The following is a 13,961-nucleotide window of genomic DNA, read 5'->3' as shown; positions in this document are numbered from 1 at the left end:
ACCCACCTCCACAGAGTTGTTGTCCAAGTTGGCACATCGCAGGGTAACAAGCTCACGGCATCTTGAGTGCAACTGTGCAAAGTTTTCCCCCTCTTGAATTTCGACACACCTGTCAAAGATTTTACGCTTCTGTTCGCCGAATATCCTAACAATCACAAACAGGCTTTGCAGGCTTCCCCTCCACAGGCATGTTTCTTCCACAAGTCTTTATCTAAAGTGAAAGGGGCGATTTGATTGGTTTTCGACGTCACGTGACCTCAACCTGCAGTCGATTTCGATTTGATTTTTTTCATTTTGCATTTTCTTCAAGCGGCGATTCCGAGAACCAACTAATTGAATTGGTGTGGCCTTAAGATGAAAAAACAGAAATCTGGAGTGTGCATAGGTATTCACCCCCTTTCATATGAAACCCCTAAATAAGAGCTGGTTCAACCGATTCACTTCATAAATCACATAATTAGTTGATTTAAGATCCACCTGTGTGCAATCAAAGTGTCACATGATGTCCGTATAAACCAGCCTGTTCTGGAAGGACCCTCCCTCTGCAGCACTACTAAACAAGCAACATGAGAACCAAGGAGCCTCCAAACAGGTCCAAGTCGTGGAGAAGTATACGGTAGATCAGGGTTGGGTTATAAAAAATATCCCAGGGAGCTCCATTAAATCCATTATAGCAAAATGGAAAGAACAGGACACCACTACAAACCTGACAAGAGAAGGCCCCGCCCACCAAAACTCACAGACCGGACAAGGAGGGCATTAATCAGAGATGCAACAAAGGCACCGAAGATAACACTGAAGGACATGCAAAGATCCACAGCGGAGATGGGAGTATCTGTCCATAGGACCACTTTAAGCTGTACATGCCACAGAGTGGGCGGGGCTTTATGGACGAGTAGCCAGAAAAGAAGTCATTGCTTAAGAAAACACGTTTGGAGTTTGCCCGACAGCATGTGGCAGACTCCCCAAACACATGGAAGACGATTCTCTGGTCAAATGAGACTAAAATTGAACTTTTTGGCCATCGTGGGAAATGCCATGTGTGGCGCAAACCCAACACCCTGAGAACACCATCCCTACAATGAAGCATGGTGGTGGCAGCATCATGCTGTGGGGATGTTTTTCATCTGCAGGGACAGGAAAGCTGGTCAGGACTGAAGGAAAGATGGATGGCACTAAATACAGGGCAATTCTGGAGGAAAACCTGCTTGAGTCAGCCAGAGGTTTGAGACTGGGACAAAGGTTCCTGGTCTAGCAGGACAATGACCCTAAACGTACTGCTAAAGCTACACTGGAGTGGTTTAAAGGGAAACATTTAAATGTCTTGGAATGGCAAAGCCCAGACCTTAATCCAATTGAGATTCTGTGGCATAACTTGAAGATCGCTGTACACCAACGCAACCCATCTAACTTGAAGGAGTTGGAGCAGTTTTGCCTTGAGGAATGGGCAACAATCCCAGTGGCTAGATGTGCTAAACTAATAGAGACACGTTGCAAGAGACTTGCAGCTGTAATTGCAGCAAAAGGTGGCTCTATAAAGTATTGACTTTTTTTGGGGGGGTATACCTCTACACATTCCAGATTTCTGTTTTTTTTTTCCAAGTTAATTATTGCTTGTGTTACAATAAAACAACAATGTGCACCTTTAAAGCAGTAGCCATGTTGTGTAAATCAAATGGTGCTAACCCTTCAAAAATGCATTTTAATTCCAGCTTGTCATGCGACAAAACAGGACAAACACCAAGGGGGATGAATACTTTTGCAAGGCACTGTATTTTCAATGCACGCCCACTCAGACCTGCTATAATGTCTGTCGGCACACCTTGTTGCTTTAATACATAAACTATAAAAGTTTAAAAACTTATACTTTAATCGAAGTACAAAACCATGACATGCACTCACTAATATATTAATGTAAGAAAATGAAACCTGACCATTAAAAACTGTAATTGTTTAAAGTCCTACTAAAATAGAGGCGTACTTCTGTTTATTTATATGTACTTGGTCCTGACATATTCTGCACTGAATCTGGTTAATCAGAGCCTCAGGAAGCTCACGCAGGTTAGCGGATGCCTTCCACGTAGTTCGCAGGCAGCATGCCCGAGCGGCCCGTCCTCTGGACCGTCCCAAACATCCAACCCTCATCGATGGAGTGCACGTTGTGGATCAGATCACCATCTCGGAACGATACCTCGTCACAGTCCTGAGCCGTGTAGTCGTACAGAGCCCTGTACACACTCTGACGCAGAGCAGAGACCAAGAACCATGAATATGGCATGACAACAACAAAAAAATTAACATTTAGCCTACGATACAGATGACGCTCAAACGAGTGTATGATTTTAGATTATTTTGCAAAAAGATGACTCATTAAACACCACAGTGAGTGACTTATGCCTCTTTTCCACCAAATCAGTTCCAGGGCTGGTTCGGGGCCAGTGCTGGTGCTGGTTCACAACTCGTTCGACTTGCGAGCCAGCTGAGAACCAGTTTGCTTTTCCATAGCTCACGGTGCTAAGGGAAGCCACGTCATTACATCGCTGTATACGTCAGTTACGTCGCTGTATAGGTCAGTTACGTCGCTACGTTTGCATAAACCTTGGCGCGAATATCGAAGCAAAAACAACACGGAAGAAGCAGCAGCAACAACAATAATAATAATAATGGATGACTTCACGTTTGTACAGCTGCTGCTTCTCGTCGCTTAAAAATGGCGATCTTTCGCGGTCTTGTTATTGTTGTCGGTCTTAACAACTCCGCCCCCCCGCTGACGTAAGTGGTGCTTTCCTCTGGCCCAGCAGAGAGTTGGTGCTAGCCTGGAACCGGTTTTTCTGGCCCCAGAGCCAGTTCTTTGTCAGTGGAAACAGAAAACCCGGTTCCAAACTAAGCACTGGCCCCGAACCAGCCCTGGAACTGCTTTGGTGGAAAAGGGGCATTAGTGAGTTTTGTCAGTGATGCTCGGCAAGATCAGATTAACGGTCGTATTTTTCCGATGTTCCGAAGATTTCTTCCCAAGGGGGAAAAAAAAACCACACGAAACACCATCACAAACGACATTCACTGGCCACTTGATTAGGAACACCCACCTGCTATTTTGTTCGATGCAGTTCTCTAATCAGCCGATCCCTCGACAGCAGCACGATGCATCAAATCACGCAGATACAAATCAAGCGCTTCGGTTAACGATCAAACATCAGAATGGGAAAAATTGCGATCTCAGTCAAAGCGGAGTGTGTCTGACTTTCTTTCACTGAGGCATGGGTGTTGGTTTGAGTGTTTCAGAAACTGCTGATCTCCTGGGGTTTTCACACACAACAGTCTCTACACAGAATGGTGCGAAAAACACTGAGTGAGCGAAGGATATAGTAACTCTTTACAACCGTAGTGAGCAGAAAAGCATCTCGGCATGCAACAGGAGACAGAACACCACACTGGGTTCCGCTCCTGCAGCCAAGGACAGGGATCTTAGACTCAAGGACAAGTTCCTATTAAAGTGGCCGGTGAGTGTACGCATACGTAATGAGGATTTAATATGTGATAATTAAGGCATGATTATATTGATTAGAGTCTGCAGATTCTCATTTCTTTCAAAAAAAATCTAGACGCAGTTCTGATCGTGCTGAAAAAGGCTGAATGAGCATGAAAGAAGTCTATCGTTGAGGTAAAAAAAAATATATATATAATGGGTCTGTCTCAGAAACTGGGTACTGTAGGGGTACCCCACTGAATATACTCGGTCAATAAACTATACGGTTTTGAGTGGTGATGTTGGTTTTAATTTGAAATAAAATGATGAAAGAAATAATACAGATAAAACTAAATCTTTGATGTGAATACTCTATTCAGAATTTGGCAAAAATTCTGCAAATTTGTGGAAAAATGGCGGCTTGATCTGGGACATGATAAACGGTCGACTGCATCGCGTTCCCTTAAAAAGGTTGTAGTCCACTGAAAAGTCTACAGTTATCACTAATTATATTTTAAGTTGCAACTTTATACACCTAAGGATTGGTGCGCTCACAGAATAATCATAACCGTAATAAAACATCATGCAAAATATTTGATCACCATCGTAACTCCATTTTCCGCAAACCCAAAACCAATACGATCGTGTGTTTTGATCTAAACGGAAAGCCTGAGGGTCGAGGTCACGACCTCACCAAAAGTAGTAACTTAAAATCACTACGCCATATAAACATTTACTTATAAATCTGCGATTTTGTTTTTTAAAACTAAAGCTGAAAGTTAGGTATAGAACAGACCTTGGCATTTTACGGCCCGCGGGCCGCATCCGGCCCTTTGGTTCATTCTGACCAAAAACGCAATGCGCGCGACATGAACATGACATGAAATCCCACGAAACCTAATCCCGCGCTAACTACTTCCGTAATTTGTCCAGACCAACCACAAACTTGTACGTCATCCTTCAAACGGTCCAGCCAATCACATAGTGTGACGTCACCAGCAGGCGCCGGAGCCGATCTTTAGATCTGATACCTACACCGAATCGACGTTGTTGCGAGCAGGTCACAAGAAGACTTTAGCCCCCAAAATGTCCGCAAAAAGAAGAAAGGTAGATGCCGAATGCAGGGCTTTCAACAAAACATGGACTGCTAAGTATTTATTTACTGAAGTCAGAGATAAAGCCGTGTGTTTAGTTTGCGGAGAGCAGATCCGAAAAACTGAAAAACACCAAATGAGGTGATTAGACTACAAATGTGGGCATCATTATTATAATATGATGTATCTTGCTTGATATTTGGAGTAGAAAGACAATATTGTGATGTCTTTATTGTGTTTTGGGGTGAATGTGACTGAAAAAAAAAATGGTACAAACGTTCAAATTTTGTTAACCATTGTTTTGGGAAATTTGATTGAATAAATTACATTTTTTGTAAGGCAACCTCGTTTTTTCCATACTCTTACCAGTCTTAGCAGCTTGTAAAAACACTGTTATTTACTGCTTTATATAAAGAAATAATTAATATTGTGCAGAATTTAGTTCAGCCTTTTGGTCCGGCCCTCCACAAAATTTTCTGTTTCTCGTGTGGCCCCATGGAAAAAATAATTGCCCACCCCTGGTATAGAATATGTTTCTTACAGAATATGTTACGATGGTAGCTGGTCTTGTATGAATTTCTGAGCTATAAAATGAGTCGTGGTCTATTTTTTACCGTAGCGTGTTATTTGTGTGCGGGGAAGGACACACATTAACAATTTGCATGTGTAGAATGGAATTTTCCACTCCAGCAGTTAGAAGTTGATCGCGCTTCCATTTGCGGTCTTTCTGTTACGCGGGTGATCTGTTCGGACGTTATCACTGAAAAGGTGAGTTTTGACAGTTTTATTTTGTTTCAGACTTGCAGTATAAGGCAATAGAATGTTTCCTTTTCATCTTACTTTCATATTTTGTAGTGTTTGCGTATTTTTGGCCAATATTTTGCAACCGTGGTCAATTTCGATCGAACTTTTGGATAGAATCTATGGCCAGTCATTTTGCCCCGCCCCCGCCTCGCGCTCCGTCCGGTGCGGTAGTGATGTCCCGTTGCTCGTGCGCCGCAGCAGAGACCCGCGCGACCTTCAGCCGGTACAGTCGCTGTTCTTTTACCACCGCCGTTATTCTCATCTTTCCGGTGTGTTCTTGATTTTTCCATTGTGTCCTATTTCGCCGTATCAAATACCCAAAATGTATCATATTATTCATATTTAAGTGAATAATCAAGTCAGTCATCATAACTTGGCATTTTTAACCCAAGCAATCAAAAAGAGGAAATGTATTCAATATTTTCACTCCTCTGTGAAGGACGGGCTTTAATTCTTCATGATGGAGTTATTTTATATGAAAATCTATTTTACAAAAGCATTTGAACTGTAATCAAAAAAATTTTCCACAGTGGAGGCCAGATAAAGCAAGATACTATCTTTATTCTTATTAAACATGACAAAAGAAACATTGAGTGTTGGGTAAATGCAACAAAAAAAATAGTAAAATTAGAAAATGTATTTTTTGACCATAATGTCCCAAATGAGAGACCGGTTTCTGAGACGGACCCATATGATAATGTAGCATTGATCTTAGATTGATACCAAATACAGTCCTGATAGCAAGAAGAAACGAGCAGAAATAAGAAATTAACTCCAAAAAACAACATTCAGACAGGTAAAGTGACGTCTCACCATGGTTGTTGGATGCGCCTGGAGCTGCAGTGCTCTGAGGGAGTGCATGCTGGTCTGATGCATGTAGCTGTTTCCCTGATTGTAACTGCTCGGGTAATAAGCTCCAGGAAGCACAGGAGCTGAAGGTCATACAGTGAAATAAATCAACCCGGGATTTATGGATTGCTGAAAAGCAGCTGATGAAATCCTTCGGATGAGTAAAACGTTTCAGTTTGACTTACGAGAACCAGGTTTATTGAAGGAACACTGAATATATTGCACATTTCCGATATCAGTATCATACATCAACATCGAGAGGGACACATCATCCAGAGACCTTTAAAGATGCTTGAAGGAAGGGGCTTTAATCAGAATACATCTTGTTTCTGTTCATCAGCGTGTCATTTTTTACAGCTCTCCAGAGCTGCACAATCTGTTTAATTTTAATCAGGAGTTTTAATATCCTTCAATTATTCGAATATAATCATTAATCACCGGTGATATCCCGATATTTAAGATGGTGAATTAAAGCTCAAGCTTCCAGATTCATCTTTTTAAGTTGCACGTTTATTAGTCAGTTAGTTAGTTAGTTAGAGACTACTTGAGTTTCTGCTCGAGTTTATTTCGCATTTTACTTAGTACCCTGGCGGCACGGTGGTGTAGTGGTTAGCGCTGTCGCCTCACAGCAAGAAGGTCCGGGTTCGAGCCCCGTGGCCGGCGAGGGCCTTTCTGTGTGGAGTTTGCATGTTCTCCCCGTGTCCGCGTGGGTTTCCTCCGGGTGCTCCGGTTTTCCCCACAGTCCAAAGACATGCAGGTTAGGTTAACTGGTGACTCTAAATTGACCGTAGGTGTGAATGTGAGTGTGAATGGTTGTCTGTGTCTATGTGAAGCCCTGTGATGACCTGGCGACTTGTCCAGGGTGTACCCCGCCTTTCGCCCGTAGTCAGCTGGGATAGGATCCAGCTCGCCTGCGACCCTGTAGAACAGGATAAAGCGGCTAGAGATAATGAGATGAGATGAGAGACTTGGTACCCTGTTCTGATTTAAACATACGAGTATATAGGTAATTATTCTGTCCACATTCACTGGATATGAGCAATCGCATGCTCTGATTGGCTACTCTACTACTAGGATATCAGCTCATATACCATCAAGTATTTAAAAGAAACAGAAATAGCTAAAAGAATATAGTCCCCCGTTCCACACTCCAGCCTAGTTGGTGGCAGTAATGCACCTTTAAAGGAGAACTGAAGGCAAATTTTTTTTTATTCTCAAAATTGTATTTATTTCATTTTATTAAATATCAGAATGCATTTTTGATCGCTATTTTGTCGCTGCTATAGCAAGTTATGAGTGTTTGAAATATGCTTTGTAAAATATCAGTCCGTATGTCAAGGCAACGGCCATAAACGAGATTCGTCGAGACCTGTGCGAGACATCGTAGGACGGAAGTAAAACGTACAGCGGAAATCAAAGTGACCAACATCTGCCAACGTTGTCACAAGACGCGCGCGCCCTCTTTCGAATGCTGACGTGATCAAGCCGGAAGTTTTGTTTGTTTTGATAGCGATCAGGAAAGTTTGAAAAAAGTCGGCAGTAATCGTCATTTAAGCTCGTTTTTGTGCAATATTTCATTTGGAAAACAGTTTTCAAAATGGCGGCATTGACACCTGGCTGACACTTCTTCACGTTTTGAAGTCTCGCACAAGTCTCGTGAAGATCGTGTGGATAAGCGACGCCTGCCGTGGACCAAACGAACTAAATTCAACATAGCTAAAAACCGAATAGGCCGATGAGTATCATATTTAATTGCAATTAGTTGCCAATACGAGTCACGATATAAGGTTACTAAAACTGAAAACGTAACTGAATAACACGTTAATTAAGAAATAAAGCAAATTTAAAAATGATTTCAGGTCTCCTTTAAGTTGGTTTATCAACCGGCAAAAAAAAAACCTGAAAAAGAAGAAGAAGAAAATGGCGGAGTGTGTTGCTGAACCAACCAAGGATGACATAAAAACTCTACTTGGGGGGGAGGGGGAAAAAAAACAAGCAACAAAATATGGAATGAAAGTATTTCACGGTAAGAATGATGTGAGATTATTATCGCATTTTTCATAAATTGCTCCGGTCATTTCGCCAGGTTGTTTACATTCTAAGCGGAAATGATTTTGTCGGATGTTTTGTACAAAGTTTTTATTTATCGAATTTGCAAAAAATTTAAATAAAAACGCTCAACATCCAGTGAATGTGGATAGAATAAAACAGTTATTCCATTCAATCTCGTTGTACACGGCGCCTCGTCGGCTATCAGCTCATGCACGACTCGATTTCGTGGAATAACTTAATTGTACAGTCTGGACAAAAAAAACCCAGTAAAACTGTAACATGGTAAAATGCATCTGTTTTCATTTCGTTTTACAAATGCATTCAAAGCGATCACTTGAACTTGAAGAAACTGAGACGCTCACACTAACATCCTTTTTAAACATATTTAATTCTCATGAATTTTTCATGGATGCCTTTTCTTGGACTCACCCACAATGACTCCTGGCCTCCGTTCCATCTCCATGGTGTACTGATTCACACCTCTGTGTGTGGTGCACCTCCCCTGCAGTGTCTCATGGTTGGGTCTCGTCTGTGCCCGAACCAGATAAGTTCCTCGGACGCCCTGAGTGACACCGTGCAAGCCTGGCATGTCAAAATCCTTATGATATTTAGCCTAAAGGAATGAAGAGAGTATAAATCGGTGTTTGAATGAATCCTTTAAAGGCAGTGTATGGAATACAAACCAAATTGTTGATTTTCTGTGATCTTTTCCGTATTTTCATCAGACTGGTTAACCCAGTAAACGTCTGTGTGATGGTTAGAGAACTGTACCACTCAGGTCTTACGTTACTAATCTGATCCTGGGCTTTCTTCAGTCTCTGCACTTCAGGTGTGTCTATAAGAAATCGAAGACCACGGCCTTTACTTTCTTCAAAATCCTTCCTGTACTTCACCTGAAGATCACAAGAAGGAAGACGAATCCAGTTTTGTGCAAAAAACAAACACAAGAAAACCAAAAATCTATTTTTCATAGACATGTACACATTTTGTAGACATACTTCTTCAGAAAGCATTGTCAACTTTACTCATGAAGTCCAAGTCATGTTGAGCTTAACCAGAGTTGAAATGAAGTAAAATCGAAACAAAGCGTCCTCACTGGGCCTCATTAACATGGGGCTACGTTGATAAATGTCAATGAATTACCAAGGACAGCCGATTTGCATTTAGCGACGTCCATAACAGCGTATGAAAGATAAAATGACGACTCTTCCAATAACGCAGCTCAGCCACTGAAGCGACTCGGCCACCACAATGCTCTCTCTTTTCATCAGGTGCCATTACTTTTGTCCTAATTCAACACCCTAGTCTTATTCGCCTAATGCAGTTGGTTTCTTTCTTTCAATAATATGAAGCGTTTATTTAAACTTGACGTGTAGATTAGCGAGTCTTGTACGACGAGATTGAGTGGAATAACTGTTTTATTCTATCCACATTCACTGGATGTTGAGAAACGGAGCATTTTTATTTTTTGCAAATTTGATAAATAAAAACTTTGTACAAAACGTCGGACAAAATCATTTCGCTTAGAATGTAAACAAACCGGCGAAATGACAGGAGCAATTTGTGAAAAATGCAATAATAATAATAATAATTCTTGGAAAAAAAAAAAAAGATACGTTACCATGAAATACTTTCATTCCATATTTTGTTGCTTGTTTTTTTGTATTTTTTGGGGTTTTGTTTTCAAGTAGGTTTTAATTTTGTCCTCAATTGATTCAGCAACACGCCGCCATTTTCTTCTTCTTTAGGTGTTTTTTTTTGCCATTGGCAAACCAACTTTAAAGCTAGACGGCCTTTCGATTTCATAAAATTGGTGAAATTTAGTTCCGTCTGAAATGTGGTCATTGTGATATCTGTTTATTTCTGTAATATCTCACAAAATATCAGGCCATTCTGTGGCTTGGAAGTTATTTAATTTGAAGGGATTAAAGCAAATAATGTGCATGAAATCGCTCGCTTCGCGCAGTCAAGCAGACAGAGGAAGTCTGTGTGCGTATGCGCAGGTTTATCTTTGAGCGTGCGCTGACAGTTCCATCATTCTGTCGCTAAACGAACAGCTGATCACACCGAGGTGCTCACTGAGCGCCGATATTTATTAGTTTGATATTTCCTGTGTTTCCTTTCCTTCGTATAGAACATAACGTCTTTTCTTCTTCTCGCTTTCTTTCCGTTACTGTAGTCGGTCTTTCACGTTTCATTCGCACACTCGCGTCGTCCGTTTTTCTTTCCTGTTTCAAATTTGTATCCCACAATGCCTTGCGCGAACGGGGAAATCCCACCGCGTGATGGCGCATGATGTAGTATCTTGTATTGGGTCATGGTGAAGCAGGAAAAAATAGCGGAGAATTTAAAGGAACAGTCCACCGTACTTCCATAATGAAATATGCTCTTATCTGAATTGAGACGAGCTGCTCCGTACCTGTGCGAGCTTTGCGCGACCTCCCAGTCAGTCAGACGCAGTCAGACGCGCTGTCACTCCTGTTAGCAATGTAGCTAGGCTCAGCATGGCCAATGGTATTTTTTGGGGCTGTAGTTAGATGCGACCAAACTCTTCCGCGTTTTTCCTGTTTATATGACCAGTGATATGAAACAAAGTTCAGTTACACAAATTGAAACGTAGCGATTTTCTATGCTATGGAAAGTCCGCACTATAATGACAGGCGTACTAACACCTTCTGCGCGCTTCGGCAGCGCATTGATACCTTCACTCGGAGTTGTACCATTTTTTTTTTTAGACAGGGCGGACGGACCAGGGCATTCGCCCGCCTGTCCGTGCCCGACGAGGAGCGCTCTCGGCCGGCTTGGGAGGCAGATGGCAGCCCCTCCTGGAAGTGTGGTTTTACCATGGGCCTCATGCGGAAAAATGACAAAGTCCCAATTTTATCATGGGGCTCGAGTTGTACCATTTTTTTAGACAGGGCGGACGGACCAGGGCATTCGCCCGCCTGGCCGTGCCCGAAGAGGAGTGACGGTATCAATGCGCTGTCAAAGCGCGCAGAAGGTGTTAGTACGCCTGTCATTATAGTGCGGACTTTCCATAGCATAGAAAATCGCTACGTTTCAATTTGTGTAACTGAACTTTGTTTCATGTCACTGGTCATATAAACCTATGTAAACAGGAAAAACGTGGAAGAGTTTGGTCGCATCTAACTACAGCCCCAAAAAATACCATTGGCCATACTGAGCCTAGCTACATTGCTAACAGGAGTGACAGCGCGTCTGACTGACTGGGAGGTCGCGCAAAGCTCGGAGAGGTACGGAGCAGCTCGTCTCAATTCGGATAAGAGCATATTTCATTATGGAAGTACGGTGGACTGTTCCTTTAAGGCCACGTGGAGATAAATTGTTCTATTAAAAAAACTAAGAAAATTGGAAGTCTTTTTATGACCTAAACTTGAAAAATCTGAAAGGCAGTCTAGCTTTAAAGGTGCATTGCTACCACCGACTGGGCTGGAATGTGGAACAGAAGATATTGTAGTGGGGGCACGACGACTATATTCTTTTAGCTATTTCTGTTTCTTTTAAATACCTGATGTGCTCTGCCAATTTGTTTTTCTCGACTCACGGTATATGAGCTGATAGCCTAGTAATAAAGTAGCCAATCAGAGCGCGCGATTGCTCATATCCAGTGAATGTGGACAGAATAATTCCGATTATATTCCTTCATATCCAGGTTTATAATTGAGGCCCATTGCTAGTACATACAGTGTTTGGCTTGAATATTAAGCACATGTCCAAGAGCCAGGACAGCAGGGACTTGGCAGCAAGTCCTTGGTAGCCAGGTGGTGATTCGTAGGGGACGTGTGAAACCACCGCTGAGTGGACAGCTGCCCTGCTTTCATCCATGCTGACCTGAGAGTACCACACCCAGATACAGATACACACACGCAATGCTTTTCTCCTCTCGGCTGGATCTGGAGCTACATCTAGCACAAGCGATCATGGCTGTAACTGAAGAAGGAGTGTGTACCTGACTCTGTAGCTCACTCTGCTGCCTCAGTCGCAGGTTCTCTGGCGTGTCTGCGACGATCGTGAACGTCTGCTTGGGGTAGTGCCTTCGGGGAGACGTGAAGAAAGACGAAAAACATGATGAGCTTCTTGAACGTGTAGCAAGTCAAAAGAAGATAAACACACACACGTTTCAGTCGCTCCATCATTGGATAAACATGTAAACGCATGAATATTTCACTGCTAGCACAATATTCATCAACTCTTGAGATGTTCTGAGGTGTTCCACACCTTCAAGTCTAATATTAGTTTTGTTTCATCATAATTAGTTTAGAATACACTTCAGGGTTTGGAAAAGTAGCAGAGCATGCTGCGAAGTGATTTTTGATCTTGATCAAGGATGCACATACGAATTGCAGTAAGGTTTCTTCTCGTATCCTTTGTAGTTGTTCATGTTCAGGGTCATTTTGCACACCTCGCAGTGGAAGCATCCTTTGTGCCAGTACTAAAAAAAAAAAAAAAAAGACATGCGGTGTACATAAAGCATTCGTAGCCTATAACCTAAAGCGACAGAAAGGTCAAAGCCAAGCTATTACTTCAGATAAGTGCAGGAAAGAAAAGCATGCAATTACCTTGTCCAGGCAGTTGACTTTCTCAGTAGCGTAGACGATTTTCCCGCAGCGTGCGCAGTGAGGATTCATCATGAAAGCCTTCAATCACATCCTTTAATAATTTCAGTTTGTGCAAAAAATAAAAAGTGCTCGGAGTTTACACAAAATGATCCGTGTCGCAGTGGATTTAAAACTGCGCAGACAGTCGTGCTGAGTCAGTTTGGGAACGAAGAAGAACGGGGACATGTGCCAGAGAGAGAGAGAGAGAGAGAGCGAGCGCAAGCACAAGAGAGAGAGAGGGAGGATGCACTAATTTGTTCCTAATTAATCCGCTCCCTCACACACATCTATAATATCATATAATATTATAGCTTGAAATTTAACCAGCCTATAAAATAATGTAATCTAATAACATTTTAGCTTGTAGACTATCATTTTATCGACTCTAATTCAACTCTACAGGGGTTAAGGCTCTGGGATACTGATTCAAAGGGTTCTTGTGCCCTTGAACAAGCCTCTTCCCGTCTTCCCCTTCTCTTCTCCAGGGGTGCAGCATCATGACTGACCCTGAGCTCTGACCCCAGCCTCCTAACAACCTGAAATGTCCAAAGAAAATAATTTCACTGCCCTGTAAAATATATGTGACAAATAAAGATCTCTTCTTCTTCTTCTTCTTCTAAAACCCCTGATCTTAAATTATTTTACTATTCATTCTTTTCAAATCTATTCACACAAACTTCGTGTCACACATTAGGGGTGAAAACATCAGGCTTTCACGCGATATGCTCGGGTTTTGATTCTTAAGGCAACGATAAATATACTCAGCAAAAATAAAAACTTGACACATTATTTTTCAAATAGTGTTTAGAAACGTTTCTTGAAAGAGTTCTTGTTGTGATTATGGTTAAATGCATTGTCAAGGGCATTACGTCACACATTCATTCTACTGGTCGGGCCTACGTAGCACGTGCGAGAGCATTGCACGCTAAAATCACGTTTCCACGTGACACAAGTGACGTGACCTATTGATACACGTGCAGTTGATCTCACGGTAGCAGAGTAGAGTGTCATCTCAGAAAAACAAGGTTTTATGGTTAATTATTCGTTAATTTGCAATGCCACGACTGTCAAACATTC

At 42.0% G+C, this 13,961-nt stretch overlaps 1 protein-coding gene across 1 annotated transcript; it reads right to left on the bottom strand.

Moving 5' to 3' along the window:
* Positions 1-2,062: 2,062 nt before the first annotated feature.
* nebl (nebulette) lies at positions 2,063-12,914 on the bottom strand. The gene is made up of 7 exons (XM_060905235.1): positions 12,846-12,914; positions 12,624-12,718; positions 12,236-12,320; positions 9,051-9,158; positions 8,695-8,878; positions 6,178-6,296; positions 2,063-2,239 (listed from the first exon to the last, which is right to left on the bottom strand). Exons 1-7 carry the CDS (start codon positions 12,912-12,914, stop codon positions 2,063-2,065), a joined length of 837 nt encoding a protein of 278 aa, XP_060761218.1.
* Between the last annotated feature and the right edge of the window lie 1,047 nt (positions 12,915-13,961).

This window comes from Neoarius graeffei, chromosome 23 (genome assembly GCF_027579695.1).
Source record: "Neoarius graeffei isolate fNeoGra1 chromosome 23, fNeoGra1.pri, whole genome shotgun sequence".
Lineage (NCBI taxonomy): Eukaryota > Metazoa > Chordata > Actinopteri > Siluriformes > Ariidae > Neoarius > Neoarius graeffei.
This window is presented reverse-complemented; position numbering and strand designations above follow the sequence as displayed.

Excerpts from the sequence above, each read along its gene's own strand:
- nebl (XM_060905235.1), bottom strand. The coding sequence starts at position 12,914 with ATGAATCCTCACTGCGCACGCTGCGGGAAAATCGTCTACGCTACTGAG. Across the intron at positions 12,719-12,845 it reads AAGTCAACTGCCTGGACAAG|TACTGGCACAAAGGATGCTT; the intron begins GTAATTGCATGC and ends TTTTTTTTTTAG. Across the intron at positions 9,159-12,235 it reads AGAGTGAGCTACAGAGTCAG|GTGAAGTACAGGAAGGATTT; the intron begins GTACACACTCCT and ends TGTGATCTTCAG.